Genomic DNA, 22,015 nt, shown 5'->3' on the forward strand with positions numbered 1-22,015 from the left:
CTGGGAGACAGAGTGAGACTCTATCTCAAAAAACAAACAAAAAGATTATTGGAACAACTAATGAAGTTTGATTACAGACTGTGGATTTGACAACAGCATTAGATTAATGTTAAGTTTCCTCACTTTGACAACTGTTCTGTGGTTACATAAGGGAATAATACCCTTGTTCTTAGGAAATATGCTGATATATTTAAGGGTAAAACAGACATGGTATCTCAAACTTACTCTTCTAATGGCGCAGGAAAAAATATGCATATATACTACCATATATAAAGAGAAGCAGAACAAACGGAGCCGAATATAGTCGGTAAATCTGCTAAAGAATATATTGGAGTTCCGGGGGTTTTTTGCAATTTTTTAGTAAATTTGAAATTTTATCAAAATAAAGTTACAGAAACTTTCAAAAAAAGAAAACAAATAGTTTCACGGTTTCCTTCCTTTTCTGTGGTGGTTATAATCATTTCGGAAATAGTTTCATAGCTCAAGGCAATTTCTATTTATAAGAAATGGACTTTCACTATGATCACGCCACTGCACTCCAGCCTGGGTGACAGACCAAGACCTTGTTTCAAAAAAAGAAAGAAAAAGAAAATGAACTTTGAACTGTCTAAGATCCAATCCATTGAACATCTAAGATTTGGCCATCAGTGAAGGACTTAAACAATTAAACCTGGTTAAAACTTCAGGCAGTAGAAGATACTAAGAACCTGGCATCCAGAACTTGGGTTCACTAAGGGTGTACATTTTGCTGAAGAGGCATTGTCCGTCTCTGGGAAACTGCAGTCAGGAAGGGGAAGGCACCAGGATTCGGGACAGGCCTCTTTACTCTGGAGGGACAGGAGCTGCAGAGGGTCTAAGGGATGGACAGGAGAATTGCACAGAAGCCGCAGGGTGTGGGGATATGCAGAAAGGAGAAGTCTGGGTGAGCGGCTCCCAGATTCACGGTCTGGAAGGTTGAGCACAAGCTGGAGCGTTATTCACTGAAACAGAGGCTGGCAGGAGGGCGACTAAGAGGAACAGAAACCATGGTTTTTCAGGTCTCAGCTAACACTGTTATTAGTCTGTACAAAGGTTCTGCACATAAAAATTAATGTCAAAAATCAAAGTTGTGGCCGGGCACAGTGGCTCACGCCTGTAATCCCAGCACTTGGGGAGGTGGATTGCTTGAGCCAGGAGTTTGAGACCAGTCTGGGCAACATGGCGAAACCCGTCTCTATTAAAAATACAGGCCGGGCATGGTTGCTCACGCCTGTAATCCCAGCACTTTGGGAGGCCGAGGCGGGCGGATCACGAGGTCAGGAGATCGAGACCATCCTGGCTAACACGGTGAAACCTCGTCTCTACTAAAAATACAAAAAATTAGCCGGGTGTGGTGACAGGCGCCTGCAGTCCCAGATACTCAGGAGGCTGAGGCACGAAGAATCACTTGAATCTGGGAGGCCGAGCTTGCAGTGAGCCGGGATCACACTACTGCACTCCAGCCTGGGTGACAGAGTGAGACTCAGTCTCCAGAAAAATCAAAGTGGTATGATTATTTTTAACATAAGAGCTTAGGATCACATGATAAGCCATGACTTTTGAAAAGCTCATAAAAAGCATGTTGGTTTTTTTTTTTGGTTTTTTTTGTGGGTTAAGAGGCAGAAATGCAACCCCAAAACAAGTCACTACATGTGAAAAGATGCTGCAGCCTGGGCTCTGGGCTGAAAGGACGTCCTCCTTTCTGGTGGGCGAGGCATCGGGAGCCCTGGCATAGCTGCGGCTGGGCCTGGGAGGCCAAGGGGGAGCCAAGGACCCGCACCTGCTCATCACATGACCAAACATCACTCTCAGGTCAGGTGCAGTGAGAGGACACAGCCGGGCAGGAGCGAGCCTGGGCCATCGCTCTCAGGTCAGGTGCAGTGAGAGAACACAGCTGGCCAGGAGCGAGCCTGGGACATTGCCCTCAGGTCAGGTGCAGTGAGAGAACACAGCCGGCCAGGAGCGAGCCTGGGACATTGCCCTCAGGTCAGGTGCAGTGAGAGGACACAGCCGGCCAGGAGCGAGCCTGGGACATCGCTCTCAGGTCAGGTGCAGTGAGATGACACAGCCGGCCAGGAGTGAGCCTGGGCACTGCAGAGCCCGTCTGCTCTGTCCCTTTAACACCTATACTGTCTGCCCGACAGGGAGCCCACATTGGTGCTGCTGGTCCCGAGTCCAGCAGTCCCTCAGCTGCTGCTTCATGGCTGTGTGGCCCAGTGAGTCAGCCCACCCCTTGGCCTTCAGATGCTGAGCACATAGTGGCTACAGCCACCATCTCTGACACTCACAGGAGACAGAACAGAGGGGCTGCTGGCTCCCAGCTTCCTCTTTGCATTATTTCAAATGCACCTGTCCCATCCCCCCCCCCACCCGCCAGCATTGGAAGTCCTAGCACTTGCTGTCGGGGCATTCTGCAGAGCCCTCCCAGACCAGCTGCCCGGGCCTGGGCTCCCCTGCTTCTGTTTCCAGAGCACAGGGCATTCCCTTCATTGTGTGCTTATGGGATGGACTCCATCCCCTCTCCCCTCCACATGACTTCGCCTTCGGTGGGGTCTCCCGGAGGGCAGGGTAGAGTCACCTCTGCATCCCCAGGATCTATCCAGCACACAGTAGGTGTCTGCTGGCAAATGGAGCAGCCATCGTGTGTGTGTGCAGGGGAGGCAAATGTAGGGCGATGAGGAGGTAGGACTGACATGCAAGGCACAGGGGTCAGGTAAGGGGAGGGCAACCCAGACGAATCAAGGCCCGAGACTGAGAACTCAACAGAGGTAACCTCTCGGCAGGAAGGAGTCCCCCTGGAAAGAAGGGGTAATGGGTGGTGGGGGGCTGGGAGAGAGCAGGTGAGGAGTGTAGACCACCACAGCCTCCCTGGAAGGGGCTGGGAGCCGGGGGGCAGCCAGCAGGGGGTGAGGGCCATTTGCCAACCCTGCCCAAGAGAACGCTGGACTCCTTTTGTTTTGCATCCCCAGTAAAGGGCCCTTCAGTGGGAAGAAGAAACTCCTTTGTCCCATGGAGCAAAAGCACTCACTCTACTAGCAGCATTAAGGACAAGCAGCTGTTGGCCTCCAAGCTGTCTCAGCTGCCGTGCAGACACAGAGCACTCATTAACCCTGGTGAGACCCACCTGCAGCTGCCGCAACCCCACCACCAAGGGCACGGCAAGTAAACAATCAGTATCTGTAGGTGCCCTGCCTCCAACCCACACACGGTCGGTGTCACCCGTGCTGTCGCAGCGGGGTTCCCTGAGAGCCCCAGACTCTAGTTCATGAGTCCTGCCCCACACCACCCCGACGTGTACACATGCTAGCGCATGGATGTGGTGCCTCTCCCGCCACCGTCCGTACCTGCACAGCACCTGGGTGCTGGCATATCTCACCTCCTACCTAGCCCCTTCATCCAGGCGCAGACTCAGATCCCTCCTCCCGCAGCAGGTGGGAGAGGAGACCTGAGAACATCCGCAAAGATGAGGGAACCATTTCTTCTTTCTAAAAGGCTGATATCTCGTGTTAAAAGCCCCATCAACCAGCCTTGGCTCAGATGCGCCTCTGCAGTCAGGAGGCCAGAGCAAGACACTCTCTCAACAGCCCTTGGCCACATTCATTCAGACACTGAACAACAGAAACAGGAGTCGTATGTGCTCTAAACCCTCCAGTCTTCCAGGTTAACACCAGGGCTCCCCACTGCCCAGCCTCCTTGTCCTCCTGCCTTTTTTCGGCTGCACACACCCCACAGACAGATGCCAGTCGCGCTCCAGCTGTGCCTGCCTTGCCCCTCCTTCAGGCATCCCATAGGTGCAGTTCCACACCAAACCCTAGACCCTAGCAACACTCTCTACCAGGGCCATCTTCTGTAAGCACAAGTGGACCACGCCAGCCCTGCCACAAATCCCGCCAAGAACTTGCACCTGTTTTTGTGGTAATGGCATCGTGGCTCCAATTGCCTACCTCAGGCCTGCCACACAGGCTGCTCCCTCTGCCCGCGAGTGCCCCCGAGATAAGACCCAGGATTAAATGAGGGGGTCCAGCTCGGCCATGCACACGCAGCCCTGCCACCAGGCACAGCTCCTCATGGACTGGGCACTGCAGAGAAATTCTTTCTCACTCAACTCCTCAGCAGGGCCAGCTCGGCTCCCCCATGGCACAGAGAGATTTGGGGGGCCACAGTTGACAAGAATGGGGAGTGCCCATCAAAGGGTGCCCTGAAAGGTGCTGGCCCCACCAGGATTTGTCCACACAGGCTGCTCAGTGTCATTTTAAAGCCATACGGCAGAGCCTGGGAGACACACTGGGGGCTGTCAGGGATCAGGCCACACCCGGCCATGGGAAGGGCCTGCCTGTAAGCTGGAGAGAGGCAGAAGCCCTTCTGCACAGCGTAAAGGGTCCAGTGCTTCCCTGGGGCATTTCTCCAATGACTTACAAAGTAATGAGGAAAAGACAGGGGACACCAACAAAGTATGTTAAAAATAATGGCATGTCCGTTTTTCTGTGAAGGCAGAGATCCCAGGTCCAGTAGTGCCAGAACCCAGGACACCGCGTCCTGATAATTAGGAGCGAGGTCCACAGCTCACACATTTAACTGGGATAAAACGGACCTTCAGAAGCCCCCTTCCCAACAAGAGTAGTCAGGTACGCGCTGGGCACCGATTCTGGCCTCTCTCGGCCTCCTCCACTCTGTTACCAGGGACTTTCACAGGCCTGTGAAGTGCACCCGATTAGGCTGGAAGGGCAACACCTGAAGAGAGGCAGCAGGGCTGAAAACAGCAAACTGCCTGGAGGCTCCAACACCCCTCACCTTCTGACAACAGGTCGGGGCCTGTGCTGTCCCATACGGGAGCCACTGGACACGCCAAAGGTGCAGCTCAGCATGCTGAAAGATGCTGGCTGACATAAAATATATTATTTTTTCATGTCAGATAAAGTCTGGAAACAATCCAAGAGTTCCTGATACACTCACAGGCAGCTTTCAGGAGGCTGACAGGCATTTTTTTGAAGGGAAAAATGCAGGGTACATAATCATACGAGGCATGCCAAGTAACACCTGCATCTGCATTTGCCTGTACAGGCACATACTCTCTGGAAGAACACAAAAACTGCTTCTATTCATTGCTTCTGGGGCAGGATATCGGGTAGCAAAGGGCACGGGGTAGGCCAGGCACAGTGGCTCACACCTGTTATCCCAGCATTTTGGGAGGCAGGGGTGGGCGGATCACTTGAGCTCAGGAGTTTGAGACCAGCCTGGACAACATGGCAAAACCTTGTCTCTACAAAAAATACAAAAAAAAAAAAAAAAAAAATAGGCGTGGTGATGTGCATCTGTAGTCCCAGCTACTTGGTAGACTAAGGTGGGAAGATCGCTGAGCCCACGAGGCGGAGGTTGCAGTGAGCTGAGATCGCACCATTGCACTCCAGCCTGGGCAACAGAGTCCAACTCTGTCTCAAAAAAAAAGAAAAGAAAAGAAAAGGAAAAAGAAAAGGCACAGGTTAGAAAGTCAACTTTTCACCCATATACTGTCTTGTACTTTTTGATTTCTGAGCCATGCAAATGTATTGCTGATGGAAAAAAAGTTCATAAAAAATTTAAAAGCCACTGCAAAACTAGGTATTTCTGCCATTAGAAAATGAAATGCTTTGTACCACTCCCACCCCATATGGCTTCAAATCAGTAAGACTTCATCACACCCCAAAAAAGTACAGGATTTTTCTGTACTCCTAGCAACACAACTTGGCAAGATGGGGCCACTCCTGCTGCATTAGGTAGGAAGTGACAGCAAGCAAAAGGCCAAAGAAATGCAAGTACTCAGTGATGCGCTGCTGGTACCAAAAAACAAGGCCTTTGGAAGAGACATGAAAATGTTTATTCCACAGCCTAAGTGCAATCGCCATGCCTACTATGCCTCAAAAACAGATCCTGAGAGGGTTCCAGAGAACGGGCTGCATGGAGAGCTGAGCCCGTGACGCCCCCTTGTTCCCACTCAGCAGCTCTGCACAAACCCCTGCCCACAATGTGCTTCCCAGAGGCCAAGGCCCCGCTGGAAACAGCAGCAGCCAGCTGAGAGCCTGGAGGAGGACCACAGCCTTCACACCAGCCCGGGGGAAGGCCCAGCGGGGACCAAGGGCTTCAGAGAAGCAGGCAGAGCTGTGTCTGCCCCCGACTTTACCTCTTGGCAGGCACTGCTTCTGAGCCTCATTTCTACCTCCCAGGATTAAATACGATAAAAAGCCAGGAAAGCACCCAGCCCCTGCTGCGGGGCCTGGAACCCTGCATATTCCATTCAGTGACACACACTCTTAAGTAAGTACCTATTGTCTCCAAGGCCCAGACTATAAAACAAACAGGTGAGTTAATAAGGCTACCATCCTCAAGAAGCTGACCAATAAACTGGCCAACGAAACAGGGGTAAGGACACCGTGAGAACCAAGAGGAGTGTCCAGCCTTGGAGGGTGAGAGAAAGAAGACTGAAGGGTGAAAGCATTCCAGGGAAGGGCAGTAAGAAGACTGTTCAAGCTAGGCCCGGTGGCTCATGCCTATAATCCCAGCACTTTGGGAGGCCAAGGTGGGTGAATCGCTTGAGGCCAGGAGTTTGAGAATAGCCTGGGCAAGACAGTAAGACCTCATGTCTACAAAACATGTGAAAAAAAAAAGTTAGCCAGGCGTGGTGGTGCACACCTATGGTCTCAGTTACTTGGGAGGTTGAGGTGAGGGGATCGCTTGAGCTCAGGAGTTAGAAGCTACAACAAGCTGAGTGAGCTCCCTACACTCCAGCCTGGGTGACAGAGCGACACCCTCTCTCAAAAAATAAAGCATAAAAAGATTGTTCAGTAATATCTGTGTGTGTGTGTGTGTGTGTGTGTGTGTGTGTGTGTGTGTGTATAGGTGGGGATCACCTGTATCACCCTTACCCCATCACCCACCTCCTAGACCCACTGAAGTCAGGATGCTCCATAACCCGCTCGACCCCCAGTATGAAGCAGTTAAGGCCGCTGGAAAGGTGGCTGGCCAGGCAACTGCAGACTCCGGCTGTAACTGCAGGTCTGTGTTGCGGGCTGGCCACCTGGAGCAGTCATCTGGAGAGCGACTTGACTCACCCCTGACCCGCACCTGGCACTGTGTTCAGCTGCTGAGTGGGACACAGAGCACAGTAAGCAGTGCCATCCCTGGGGAGCTGAGAACCTGGGAGCAGGGTGAGCCCGGCCCAGGCTAAAGGGCTGAGTTATATTTCTAGGCAGCACTGTGGGTTTAACCTCCCCAAGAGGGTTGGGATATCCCAACAAGGGGACGATAAAACCAGCCCATAAAAAAAAGCCAGCATCCCCTTTTTTTTTTTTTTTTTTTTTTTTGAGAGTCTCACTCTGTCACCCAGGCTGGAATGCAGTGGTGTGAACACAGCTCACTGCAGCCTCAACCTCCTGGGCTCAAGCAGTCCTCCCACCTCAGCCTCTCAAACAGCTGGGACTACAGGCTTATCCCACTACACTCGGCTAATTTTTGTACAGACAGGGTCTCACCACGTGGCCCAGGCTGGTCTCGAACTCCTGGGCTCAAGCCATCCTCCTGCCTTGGCCTTCTCTCTCTAACTTTCTAAGATAAAACCTAAAAGACATGTTCTCTTCCCAGGAATATAGCAAGAAGTGCCCAATCACCAGCCCAAATTCCTCTGCTGGCAATACCAGAGGAGACCAGTAAGCAAAAGCAAGAGGCGAGCCCTGCATGTGTAAAGGAGAGGAAGCGTGCCCATGACTTCAGAACACAGAAACAAAAGACCTTTACACAGCAAGGAGACGCCATACCAGGCCAGCAACTTTCACCTCCATCTGTCCAAGTATTTCTTGACCTAAATATTTACTTGTTCAAATGTATGTTGACTCTAAGTCAGACACTGTTTCAGGCATGGAGCACCTGCTCCCATGGAATTTACTGTAAACATCACCCACTGCTTGAGCGTGAGATTGGTGATAGCGTTCCAAGGAAAATAGCCTAGATGTTAGGTCAGTTCTCAAGGTCACCCACCTGGGACTCAAACTCAGGCCATTCCAGGCCTCCCCAGGCAAGCACCGGTGGACACATGGAGTCTACCTTCCCAGTGCAGGCCACAAGTTTCTTCACTTTCCTCCCAGTACAAATGAAGAACGGCGGGCCGGCGCTACCCTCAAGAGGAACACGCAGCAAGCGATGTGGCTCCCAGCACCGTGCAACCATGCTCCTGCTCCACTGCCAGACTTTTCCTAAGAAAGGCAAAGCTGTGGGGCGTGGTGGACGAGACACCAATCAATGGTAAAAAGGCAAATATAACCAAGTAGCCGGAAGCAGCTTACTCGCTGTCCATCCCACTCCCGGAGCCACCTCTGTTCACTTCTAGCAAATGCAGCGGTGAGGAACAGCGGCCCTCCTGGTGAGAAGGCCCCCACACCTGAGCCCAGCCACAGACCCGGCGCTCCTTCCCTGCCCAGGCAGCTCAGGCACCCATCTGCATCTAGAAAGCCACAAGGTGGGAGGTGACCTCGTGTCACCTGCATTGGCTAAGCAGTGAGGCACAGGAGGCTTTGGGGAGACCGGCCAGCGGCTATGCCAGCCCTGCCCTTCCACAGAGAAGCAGCCCCGGGCAAGCAACCCTGGTCCCTGGGTCTCCTTTCCTCTGCAATTAGAGATCATGCCAACTTCCTCCTAGGGCCAGGTGAGAGTGAAGGGAGACCAGGCTTATCAGTCATTCCACGCACTCTAGGCGCTCAATGGCAGGTCTGTGTAGGCACGTGTGCAGGTGCCCTCAGCAGAGATGACATGTTGGTAGCCTGTGTTTTCTGTTGACGCCATGTTCTACAGTTTGATTTGTTCAATGTTTTTAAACATCACAGAAAAACCTGGGTTTCCAGCTTCTCTTGGAATAGAAGATCTGGCCACAGTGAGCCAGAGCTGCTCAGGAGCCTCTGGCCAGGGGTGGTCTGTCCTGTGCAATCCCCTCCACTCTGCCACACTCCACCACACCTGCTACTTCAGCACTTCCATCATCTGTTCGCAGGGGCGGATCTAGGTTTGGAAGGCCTTGAAGCTTACACAGTTTGGGGGATTCTCTTTAAAAAAAAAAACTTTATTATGAACACAAACTATAAGTCGGGGAGCTGTGATCTGTCTCCTTCAGCAGAATGTAAAGCTCATGGAAGTGGGTACCACCTCTTCTAATTACCGCTCTGTCTCTAGTGCCTACGACAGTTCCTGGCACTAAGTAAAACACTCAGATTACTGAATGAAAGCTTTTTTCAATTAATTTTTATAAAGATTACATGAGAATTATTATCGCACTTAGCCAAGAGGAAGGTAGGAGGCTGGGAAGACGGGCCCAGACTCGTCCACCTAAGCAACACAGAGCTGCGACTCGGACTTACGTGTCCGAGGCTGCTACCTGTCCCTGAAGGCAGAGGACAGCAGGGGAGGCAGGACGCAATCTTCCCTGACCTGGTGGGGCAGGTTCCACAAGCCGCAGACACTCATCAGGGCTTTCTCAAAGCCTCTCAAGTCTTAAGAAATAAACCCAAAGTCCCCCTCCCTCCCCTCAAGATACTGTACACTTCAACGCTTGTTTGCACTTCAGCAGTCACTCAGGGCTTCTTGCTCTTTCCCTCCTTTGTCTCATCAACCGAAACTGCTGGCAACTTCCGATTCCAAAGCAATCGGAACCCAGCTGAGCCATGCAGCACTCGGCTCCCACAGAGACTGCCTGGCCCAGGAGGGCATCTTTGCCACCACTTTCTGAATCCTAGTTACCCGGGGCAGGGCACTATCAAGTGCCTGCCTAGTGCTGCACCAGGCACTTTCCCTGTGTTTTACATCCTCCTCCCATAACCCTACAAGAAAGGTATTACAGCCCCCACCGTACGGACAGGACACCGAGGCCCGGCGAGGCTAAGACGCTTCCTCCTGAAGGGACATAGCAATCCTGTTATTCACCAAGGGTAGAGAAGGCAAAACCTAAATGCCTCCTCGAAATCCCACTTCCGAGGTATACGTTCCAGATCTCCACCCCCCAAAAACTGACATCGCCACACATATTCACACGGGCCTCTGACTCTCCTTTGAAAATGCAAGGGGAAAGGGCCGGCCCTCTCAGCGGTCAGAGAGACAGGAAAAGCAACGCAGCCTCCTTCTAAGCAAACCTCCGATGTAAGAAAATCCCATCTCCTCCACAGGAAACATGAAGAAAGAAAGTGAGGTTCTATTACCATGATCAATCACCGTGCTCAAAATTCCCAGTTCCACACACAATCCAAAGTACCCAAGAGCTGAAAATACTTGGAGCCACTCTTCTTTCAGAAAATGCTACTCAAGTAGCATCTGATACTAAAAAGTCAACCCTGGCCAGGGATGGCTGCTCACACCTGAAATCCCAGCACTTTGGGAGGCCAAGGCGGGCGGATCACTTGAGGCCAGGAGTTCAAGACCAGCCTGGCCAACATGGCAAAAACCCCATCTCTACTAAAAAAATACAAAAATTAGCTGGGCATAGTGGCACACGTTTGCAGTCCCAGCTACTCGGGAGGCTGAGGCAGGAGAATTGCGTGAACCCGGGAGGCGGAGGCTGCAGTGAGCCAAGATCATGCCACTGCACTCCAGCCTGGGCAACAGAACCAGACTCTGTCTCAAAAAAAAAAAAGCTACTCCTTAAAAACAGAATATCCAAGTCAAGGGAGTGCAGGGGGCATGAGATACATATGAGCACAAACACTGGCCCAGGGAGCTCCGGCACTCAGAGATGCTGCCTGGATAGAAAGAATCACCTGCATTTCACACCGGGGAGACCCACAGAAACACCTCAGCCCAACCAAGGTCGAGGGTCACATGCTATCAAAGCTACACACACGGGAAAGACCCAGTTTCCAGTTCAGTCTCCAGTTCCACCAGCAAGAAAGGCAAGAAAGCAGCCACAAACCTGTCCATGAACAGGAGCACAGGGGAGAGGGCCATCATGTCTACTGTGACCTCGCAGCTCCGAGGGGCTGGCCGCAGAAGCACGGACTCTCCCCACACCGCATTCCTGGCACGCCAGAGCCACAGTCCCGGGAAACACCATGGGTGCACTTGGAGCCCCACCCCTCGCGTCTGCAAGGTGAAGGCAATTGGACTGAGAAGGCCGGCGGAAAGGCGGGGGTGGAGGGCGGGCCTCCCCAGTCACAGGGAGGGAGGAGTGCATGCAAAGGCTGGGAAGCAAAGCCTGAGTGACCGGGTTCTCAGGCCTGGGACACGGCTCTGCACCACATGCCGTGGCAAGGCAAGCTACCAGGCATAAAACCCACCGTGACCTCGAACCTGGAAAAGCGCCAAGCACACCGCGCTTCCTGAGCATCTGTGGTGTGCCAGGCACCGTGCCTTGTGAAGCAGCGGCCAGGTCTGCCGGTGGGTCACAAGCACAGAGCCGTGAAATTCATCCAAATACCTACACTAGAACCATCGCTCCGGATTCCCCTCACTCACTTCAAATGCTGTTGAAGACAAAAACGAAAACCCAGAGCTAACTAACCACCTCATGTCCCCCCAAACTGATCTATTCTTATGGCTGGGTGTGGTGGCTCACAACTGTAATCCCAGTACTTTGGGAGGCCAAGGTGGGTGGACCTGAGGTCAGGAGTTCAAAACCAGCCTGGTCAAGATGGTGAAACTCCATCTCTACTAAAAATATAAAAATTAGCTGGGCATCGTGGTGAGTGCCTGTAATCCCAACCACTTGGGAGGCTGAGGCAGAGAACTGCCTGAACCCAGAAGGCAGAGGTTGCAGTGAGCCGAGATTGTGCCACTGTACTCCAGCCTGGGCAACAGAGTGAGACTCTGTCTCAAAAAAAAAAAAAAAAAAGTTAGCTGTGCGTGATGGTGGGTGCCTGTAATCCTAGCTACTTGGGAGGCTGAGGCAGGAGAATCACCAGGGAGGTGGAGATTGCAGTGAGCCAAGATCACACCGCTGCACTCCAGCCTGGGCACCAGAGTGAGAATCCATCTCAAAAAAAAAGAAGAAAAAAAAAAAAAAAACAGATCTATTCTAAACCACAAGCATGCACGATGGTTGGTTTCCCTTGGAACCAATGCCATTCAGTTATATCAACAACTAGCCCCTGTAGAATCATCCTTCTCAAGCCCCAGCCAGCATCCTCTTTCTAACAGTCAGCTCCATTGTCGCTTAAAAAAGAAAGCACCTGTCTGTGTGTTTGTATGTATGCAAAGGCACCAAAGAAGTCTGCTGAGAGGAACAGGGCGAGGAGCAGAAAAGGGAATTTTACTTTTATTTTACGGATATCTGCACTGTTACTTAAAAAATCGAACAAGCACATATTACTTTTGCAATTAAAAAAACTCTGGACAATCAAGTACAGGAGCTGGCCTGGCAGAGAGTGGTCCTGAGCACCTAGTCTGTGCCTGGCCCAGGGGACCAGAGGGAATGAAACTGACAAAATCCCTGCCCCAGGGCAGCCAACATTCAATGCGGGGAGGGGGCCAATTAATGAATACGATCAAACCCTGTGGTTCTCAAGTGGGGAATCTGGACCAGCTGCGGCATCGCCTGGCCACGGGCTACAAATACAAACTATTGAGCCCCACCCAGACCTACCGAACCATAAACCCCGGGTGGGGCCCAGCAATCTCTGGTTCAACCAGCCCTGCAGTGGCTCCAATGCCCACTTGGATGTGAGAACCACTGTTCTGAATGGCCGCATGCACTCCGAAAGGCGATTCCTGCTGTCCTACTTAACACTTCTCATCAGTTCCCACTACCCAGGGAGTTTCAAACCACATCTGGTCTAGCACATCAGCCATGGGTGGGGCCCAGAGCAGTCACTCCACAAAGGGACATAACCACAATGACAGCCTATCAGCCGAAGCCTTCCTAGCCCTGCTGCCTCATCACCAGTCTCCTTCCCAAATACAGACCCTGCAGCCTCGTGTTCCCATGCCTCTCCAAATTCTTCCTCAACCCTCAGCAGTCACATTTTATATATTATACCTCGACAACAACAACAAAAACAACAACAACAAAATTAAGTCAAAAATTTAGAAACGCACAAAGAAAACTCCAGGTTGGTGGCCGGGCGCGGTGGCTCACGCCTGTAATCCCAGCACTTTGGGAGGCCAAGGAGGGCGGATCACGAGGTCAGGAGATCGAGACCAGCCTGGTTAACACAGTGAAACCCTGTCTCTACTAAAAAAAAAGATACAAAAAAATTAGCCGGGCATGGCGGCGGGCGCCTGTAGTCCCAGCTACTCGGGAGGCTGACGCAGGAGAATGGCGTGAACCTGGGAGGCAGAGCTTGCAGTTAGCCGAGATCACGTCACTGCACTCCAGCCTGGGCGACAGCGTGAGACTCCGTCTCAAAAAAAAAAACTCCAGGTCCCACATGGCCTTACTGGTGAAGTCTTCCAAACATTAAGGAAGAAATACACACACTCAGAGAACAGACCTTTCACTAGCCCTCTCCCCACTATTCCACCCTCTGGGGAAATGTATTAGATCATTCAACAAATATATTTATTGGCATCATTTACTCAGAAACAGACTTATTCAACAAGGACTTTCTGATGTACCTCTGAGGATCATCTGACATAAAGTTTGTGAGGGAGGGGATATAAGTGAGTACATGAACACATTTTTTAAAATTCCCTTGTGAAAGTGTTTTATTATCTTTTTAATTTTGTTGTTGTTGTTGTTGTTGTTAATGAAAATGAGGTCTCACTACATTGCCCAGGCTGGACTCCAACTCCTGGGCTCAAAAAATCCTCCCCCATCAGCCTCCGGAATAGCTGGGATTGCAGGCCACCACAACCAGCTATTATTATGTTTCAGTTCATATACAATAAAATGGACTTTTTTGTGTACAGTTCTATGACGTTTGTTGTTGTTGTTGCTGTTGCTTATTTTTTTTTTTTTTTTGAGATGGAGTCTTGCTCTGCCACCCAGGCTGGAGTGCAGTGGTATGATCCCGGCTCACTGCAACCTCCATCTCTTGGGTTCAAGTGATCCTCCTGCCTCAGCCTCCTGGGTAGCTGGGATTACAGGTGCCTGCCACTACGCCCCGCTAATTTTTGTATTTTTAGTAGAGATGGGGTGTTTCACCACGTTGGCCAGGCTGGTCTCAAACTCCAGACCTCAGCTGATCCGCCCGCATCGGTCTCCCAAAGTGCTGGGATTACAGGCATGAGCCACTGCGCCCGGTCAGTTCTACGAGTTTTAACACATTGGTAGGTTCACATAATCACCAGAGAAAAATCGCATAGCAACTGTCTGAGAAAACAGAAAGTAGAACTCTCCCAACCCATTTTATAAGGCCAGCATAATTTTGATATAAAAACCAAAAGGAAAATTACAGCCCATACCCTTATAAAGTCCCAAGCAAAATATGCAAATTAAATCAATGATAAATGTAAAGTATAATATATTATGAACAAGTTAAGATTATTCTAAGAATGCAAAGTTAATTTTACATTAGAAAAACACATTATTTACCATGTAAAGGAGAAAACATATAACTATCAATAGATGCAGGAAAAAAGCATTTAATAAAATACAACAGTCATAATTTTTTAAAAACACCTTTACTAGATTAAGGAAGTTTCCTTTTAGTCCTAATAAAGGTATCTAATAAAGAGTACGGTATCCAATAAAAGGTATCCTACGGCAAACATCACACTTAACGAGGAAATAATGAAAGCTTTCCCAGAGACCAAGACCCAGACTAGGATTTCTGCCAGCCCCACTTCAATTCAGCACTAAATGGGAGAGCCTGGCCATACAATAAGACAAGAAAACAAAATGAAAGGTGTAAGAGTTGAAAGAAAGAAACTCGTTCAGACAAGACGATTTTCTACAGAGAGGATCCAAATGAACTATAGATAAGCTATTAGAATTAGTAACTGAAGTTAGCAAGGCCTATACACAAAAATTCATTGCATTAGCCATAAAAAATAATGAGTTCACGTCCTTTGCAGGGATATGGATGAAGCTGGAATCCATCATTCTCAGCAAACTAACACAGGAACAGAAAACCAAACACCTCATGTTCTCACTCATAAGGGGGAGTTGAACAATGAGAACACATGGACACAGGGAGGGGAACATCACACAACAGGGCCTGTTAGAGTGGGGGAGCATGGGGAGAGGGAGCATTAGGACAAATGCCTAATGCATGCAGGGCTTGAAACCTAGATAACAGGTTGATACGTGCAGCAAACATCCATGGCACATGCATACCTCGTGTTAACAAACGTGCATGTTCTGCACATGTATCCTAGAACTTAAAGTAAAATAAAAAATAAAAAATTCACTGCATTTACAACAAACACTACCCAATCAGTCAAATCTACATTTTGTAAAACCATCCCGAAATAACAGTATACAGGAATAAATTTAATGAAAGAAACATAAGACCTTTACATTAAAAAAAAGAAAAAACTATGAAATGTGGAGAAATGAAAGAAAACCTACATAGAGGGAAGAATATACTATAATCAAGAATTCAAAAATTTTTTTTTTTTTTTTGAGACTTGCTCTGTCACCCAGGTTGGAGTGCAGTAGCATGATCTCAGCTCACTGCAAGCTCCGCCTCATGGGTTCAAGCGATTCTCCTGCCTCAGCCTCCCAAGTAGCTGGGATTACAAGCGCCTGATACCACGCCCAGCTAATTTTTGTATTTTTTTTTTTTTTTTTTTTTTGAGACGGAGTCTTGCTCTGTCGCCCAGGCTGGAGTGCAGTGGCCGGATCTCAGCTCACTGCAAGCTCCGCCTCCCGGGTTTACGCCATTCTCCTGTCTCAGCCTCCCAAGTAGCTGGGACTACAGACGCCCGACACCTCGCCCGGCTAGTTTTTTGTATTTTTCAGTAGAGACGGGGTTTCACTGTGTTAGCCAGGATAGTCTCGATCTCCTGACCTCGTGATCCGCCCGTCTCGGCCTCCCAAAGTGCTGGGATTACAGGCTTGAGCCACTGCGCCCGGCCGTAATTTTTGTATTTTTTTTTTTTTTTTTTTTTTTTTTGAGACGGAGTCTCGCTCTGTCGCCCAGGCTGGAGTGCAGTGGCCGGATCTCAGCTCACTGCAAGCTCCGCCTCCCGGGTTTACGCCATTCTCCTGCCTCAGCCTCCCAAGTAGATGGGACTACAGGCGCTCGCCACCTCTCCCGGCTAGTTTTTTGTACTTTTTAGTAGAGACAGGGTTTCACCGGGTTAGCCAGGATGGTCTCGATCTCCTGACCTCGTGATCCGCCCGCCTCGGCCTCCCAAAGTGCTGGGATTATAGGCGTGAGCCACCGCGCCTGGCCAAGAATTAGAAGTCTTCATGATCTACATATAGATCATGTAAACATTGATCTATAAATTCAATGCAATCCCAAACCAAACCCTTCTTTGTACAGTGTGCCAAACTGATTCTAAAATCTACATGGAAATGAAAAAGACCAAGACTAACCAAGACAGCCTTCCAGAACAAAATAGAAGGGCTTACTCAAGCCGTCAAGACCTACTCCATAGCTCTAGTAATTAAAACAATGTGGGTGAAATTAGTAAGTAGATACACAGAACAATGCAATACCTATGGTCACGTGCCTTCGTTCAGAGGTTCGGTGGCAAGGATGGCCTTTACAATAAATAAACCTTAACTGCTCCCTCACACCATACGTGAGATTCATTCCAGGTGAATCAATGCTCTAGTTGGTAATGGCAAAACCATAAAACTTCTAAAAGGTTACATAGTACTTCTTAAGCAGGACACAAAGAAGTGCTAACCATAAAAAAAGATTAAGAAATTCTGTTCATTCGGAAAACAAAACAAACAAAAAGCATGAAGAGAATGAAGGGTAAGCAGAAGATATTTGCAGTACGCATGCCTGACAAAAGACTCTTATCCCAAATATGTAAAATACACCTACAAATCAGTAAGACAACCCCAAATAGGCACTTCACAAAAGATGATTCCAAATGTACAAGATATGAAGAGGTTCGTCATCTCATTAGTCATCAGGGAGATGCAATTTTTTTTTTTTGAGACACAGTCTCTCTCTGTTGCCCTGGCTGGAGTGCTGTGGCAAGATCTCAGCTCACCGCAACCATCACCTCCCAGGTTCAAGCAATTTTCCTGCCTCAGCCTCCCCGAGCAGCTTGGATTACAGGTGTGCGCCACCACACCCGGCTAATTTTTTGTATTTTTAGTAGAGACGGGGTTTCACCATGTTGGCCAGGTGATCCACTCGCCTTGGCCTCCCAGAGTGCAGGGATTACAGGTGTGAGCCACCACGCCCAGCCAGATGCAAATTAAAACCAAGATACCCCCTACCTTGTCACCGGAATAACAAAAAGAAAAATAAACGGACAATACCACCTTTTGGAAGGATCAAGAGCAGCCGGCGTCAGCACACACCACGAATGGGACCCACAGGAGACCCGCCTGTCCCACCCCAGGCGCACGCACGCCAGTGACATCCGTGAGAACACCGTGATGAGCATTACCTGTAACCATCGGACCCTGAACAAATCCAACCTCCACACACAGGAGAACAGAGAGTGGGATACCCATACAACCGAAAACCAGACGGCACGAAATGGATGCTACTGCTATGCAAAACCTCCCAGGGTCAGCCTGCCAATGTTGAGCAGAGAGAGCCAGAACAAGAATGCAGAATGGATGAGTCCATTTATCTAAAGTTCAAAAGAAGGCAGAGCTCATGTGCGGTGACAGAGGCAGAACAGTGGTTACCCGGGGCGAGCGAGGTGCTGACAGGGAAGGAACCCGAAGGAGACTTATGGGGGTTCTAGTCACAGTCTCTGTACTGATCGAGCTGGCAGACACGCGAGTGTGTTCACTTCGTGCACTTAAGATCTGCACGCTTTGCTCTCCTTTACATAAAATTTCAATACATGCTAACTCAGCTCAAACCACTCTCCCGTGCAGCCTTCCTGGGCTCACATGTCCCCTCCCCACGCAGTCCCTCCTCTGGGCTCCCAAAGCACATCCACGTTCATCTCTGACAGAGAGCTGGGAGTACTGAATCTTTGTTATTTGCACCTCACCTCCCACTGCATTCTGAAGACGGGCGGGCTTCCTACTTGGTCTTTGTATCCCCAAGGTCTGGCATTAAACCTGCCAGATATAGTACTGCATTAAAAGGTATTCATTAACTAACCCTGAAATGACTCCGCCACAGACGTCTCCACTGATAAGTCACTGAGTAAACTGCAAGACCTAGTGTTTACTCCTTGAAGTCATACACTCCTTGAAATCTCTTTCAAACACTCTCTAATATTTAAACACAGGAGGGGAAAACTAAACAGGGATCCACTCTCTAACATCAGCTTCTATTTTTTTTTTTTTTTTTTTGAGACGGAGTCTCATTCTGTCACTCAGGCGGGAGCACAGTGGCACGATCTCGGTTCACTACAACTTCCGCCTCCTGGGTTCAAGCAGTTCTCCTGCCTCAGCCTCCCAAGTAGCTAGGATTACAGGCAACCACCACCAGGCCCAGCTAATTTTTTTATTTTTAGTAGCGACAGGGTTTCACCTTGTTGGCCAGGCTGGTCTTGAACTCCTGAACTCAAGTGATCCGCCTGCTTCGGCCTCCCAAAGTGCTGGGATTACAGGTGTGAACCACTGCACCAGCGTAGCTTAGATTTTTACAAGGAGAGAGACAGCCGAACAGAAATGCCCATGTAACTTAATACAAAACAGTACTAAGAAAAATACTAATTTATTCTTAATCTCCACCTGAATAGTAAAGAAAAGCGGAAAGGAAGGGTTAACAATAAGTCTGTAAGTATCACAAATTATGAGGGGTCTAGGGATTGCATTTCAGGGAAGGAATGACATTACTGTGTTCCTTCCATATTAGAGATCTTAAGGAGTAAGATCTGACCTAAGGTGGGAGGGGTGTACGTGGGATTTAGACTCATGCAGGTCAGGAGCTCAAATCCCAGCTTCGTAACAAGCTGCCTGACTTTAGGCAAGAAATGAACTTCTCTAGCCTCAGTTTTTCCATCTGTAGAATGGAGATATCATCGGTCAGTTACCATCAGGGTTTATGTCTGTTAACTGTGCTTACAAATAAATAACACTAAGGGGCTGGACGCAGTGGCTCACGCCTGGAATCCCATGGTGAAACCCTATCTCTACTAAAAAAAATACAAAAATTAGCTGGGCCTGGTGGCGCGTGCCTGTAATCTCAGCTACTCAGGAGAATTGCCTGAACCCAGGAGGCGGAGGTTGCAGTAAGCCAAGATTGCACCACTACACTCCAGCCTGGGAGACAGAGCGAGACTCCGTCTCAAAAATAATAATAAAAATAAATAAATAAATAAATAACACTAAGGGCAGTCTGTTAATTATTTAGGGCCAAGCATCTCCTCTCATTTAATCCTAACCATATTCATCCATGTCATTTTTTTCATTCAACACACACATACTGAGAACCAACTATGTTCTAAGTACTATGCCGAGTACTGGGAATATAGTCCCTGATGACCGGAAACGGAGGTCCCCATCCTCAATGGGGCTTGTCTTGAAGAAGAGAAAATTCAGAGACAGAACCTTGCCTAAGGTCATGCAGTAAAGTGCCTACATTTGGGCTGAAGTCTGAATCGAAAGTACATTCTTCCTACTGGTGGCTCTGAACCCTGCTGCGTGCTAGAGTCACCCAGGGAGTTTTAAAGCCTCCTGAGGCCCAGGTTTCACCCCAAACCAATGAGAATCAACCTCTGAGCGTAGAATGCGCATATTAATTTTTCTTAAGTTTCCCAGATAATCCTATTGTGCAGCGAGGACTGAGAACTTTGTGCCTTAATGAGTCTTTCCCTTACCATGCTATCTCATTTCATTAATTAAGGCTTTCTTTAATCTATGTGGAATTTAAGATAACTCCTTTCCAGCAGTTTCTACGAACAGTGAATTACTTCAGATTTTGTTTTGAGCTACTCCAACATTTCTACTCACTCAAGAAAAATCAAGCCATAAACACCTGCCTTACAGCACAAACCTTCCTAGTATCTTCTCGTCTCTTTTGTTTTCAGTGATCCAGGCTGCGTGCTGATTCCTAACCCAGGAGGCTTCTCAAGCTCAGAGGCGTGTGCCCCGCCCCACACCCCAGCAAATCTAGGCCATTTCTCCTGGAACCCTTGTCTCCTTTCACATGGAAAATGCCAAGCCCAGAGCCTGACACAACGTAGCCCCTGCCCATGAGGATTCAAACCTCCCACTCTCGCACCAGCTCCAGGAACTTGACTCTACATGGCACTAGTGGACAGAACCAAGTCACATTCTGCTAGTGTCCCAGGGCCAATCAGGAACATGAGCTCGGGTTAGCTGGGGATTGGGGATGACTGAGACCCAGGCCCTGTCCTTAAGGAGCTCCAGTAAGAGCAAGACACCTGAAACACCACTGGACTAAAAGGAGGCTGCCGAGGAGACAGGAGAGCACGCACGCCCTGAAGGCCACCCTCTGCCCCAGGGACAGTGAGAAGGTTCCTAGAAGGGTGTCAGCTGTGCTGGGAACCCGTGATGCTGTGCCCAGCCAGTCCCATGGAACCAGTGCAGGGATGAGGAGGACAGGAGAAACCTGGACATTCCCGCATTCTATAAACCAGAGGACCCGAGGAGGACGAATCCTCCCACGCCTCAACTTACAGGAACCAGAGGCCAGAGCCACGGGGAATTCCAACCGCCCATCAGTCACTGCTTGGAGCATGCTCGTTTGTAAAACAGAGGCTGAGGTCTCACTACCAGTGAACTCCATCCGCCAAGGACAGAGGGCTCCGGGCAGGGCCATCACCCCAGGGAGGACAGGCCAGAACTGACAGGGGCCCAAGAGGCTGGTCATGAAGCAGCAAGCCCCAGGGATTCAGTCCTAAGGAAATCATCTGAAAGGCGGGCACCGCACTCTGAAGCACACAGGGAATTCCATCATCAAAACACAAGACGCAAAAAGTCATTTCCTTATTGCTGGGCAAGTAAATGATTCACAGGATGAAATCCTACAAAGACATTAATAAGTGTACGAACATGTTTTAATTATGCTGAGAAATGTTTCCTCTAAGTAAAAAAGCAGGACACCAAACGACAGAAACAGCACCCATTTTTATCTGTTTAAAATTCAAAGTCTGCAACGAAATAAAAAAAGAAGGAAAAATCAGGGGTAGGTGTTAAAAAGGACAAAAAATAGAACGACGCCAAAGTTTTCCTGCGTATTTTTAAACAAAGAGAAGCTTTAAGAAACATATCTGAGCTAAAAAGATCTATCACCAAAAAAAAAAAAAGAAAAAAAAACACCAAACCCCCAGCCGAACGCGCCAGCTTCACAGACACTGCAGATGGGTGCTGCGCCCGCGATCTGAAACTCAAGCGGCTGCGACCCCATATGGGAGACTGAATTGTTGGGGAAGTCTGCTCTCAAGACCCAGAACAATCATAGAATTTAAAAGAAACATATTTAGATTTAAAGGTTAAGGGTGCCAGATCTCTTTATTACTTTTTTTAGATTAATATTCACTCAAGGTTATCTGCTGACCACCTGCACCAGCTTGGAAAACCACAGGAGGACGGCGTGGCCCCAGCTCTCCAGAAGCTCAAGGTTCCAGGAGGGGGCGGGGAGCGGGCTAGTGCGGTTTCAAAGAAGTCCAGGGACTGCGGTATCCACATGACAGGTCTGGGAGGGGTTGAGGTGATCAAAGAAGGCTTCCTAGAGGAGGCGTCACTTCAACTGAATCCTAAAGGACAAACAAGAATTTCACTTAAGCTGAATCCTAAAGGACAAACAAGAATTTGCCCAGGAGGGCCGGGCGCGGTGGCTCAAGCCTGCAATCCCAGCACTTTGGGAGGCCGAGACGGGCGGATCACGAGGTCAGGAGATAGAGACCATCCTGGCTAACATGGTGAAACCCCGTCTCTACTAAAAATACAAAAAAATTAGCCAGGCAAGGTGGCGGGCGCCTGTAATGCCAGCTACTTGGGAGGCTGAGGCAGGAGAATGGCGTGAACCCGGGAGGCGGAGCTTGC

General features: G+C 49.4%; 1 protein-coding gene across 9 annotated transcripts in view; it reads right to left on the reverse strand.

The window, feature by feature from the left end:
- TBC1D14 (TBC1 domain family member 14) overlaps positions 1-22,015 on the reverse strand; it is a 123,839-nt gene that overhangs the window by 67,867 nt on the left and 33,957 nt on the right. Inside the window, exon 1 of one of the 9 annotated variants that reach the window (XM_078003144.1) lies at positions 20,648-20,950. The exons of 6 other annotated variants lie outside the window; for them this stretch is intronic. Coding sequence is in view for 1 of the 3 variants with exons in the window: in XM_078003142.1 (XP_077859268.1) it covers positions 10,937-10,974 (38 nt within the window). In the remaining 2 variants the exon portion in view is untranslated. Of the gene's footprint in view, positions 1-10,936; positions 11,107-18,045; positions 18,128-20,647; positions 20,951-22,015 lie in introns of those variants that run through there. 2 more of the 9 variants (XM_078003143.1, XM_078003142.1) reach the window with 2 other exon arrangements.

The sequence above is a fragment of the Macaca mulatta genome, chromosome 5 (genome assembly GCF_049350105.2).
Source record: "Macaca mulatta isolate MMU2019108-1 chromosome 5, T2T-MMU8v2.0, whole genome shotgun sequence".
Taxonomy (NCBI): Eukaryota; Metazoa; Chordata; class Mammalia; order Primates; family Cercopithecidae; genus Macaca; species Macaca mulatta.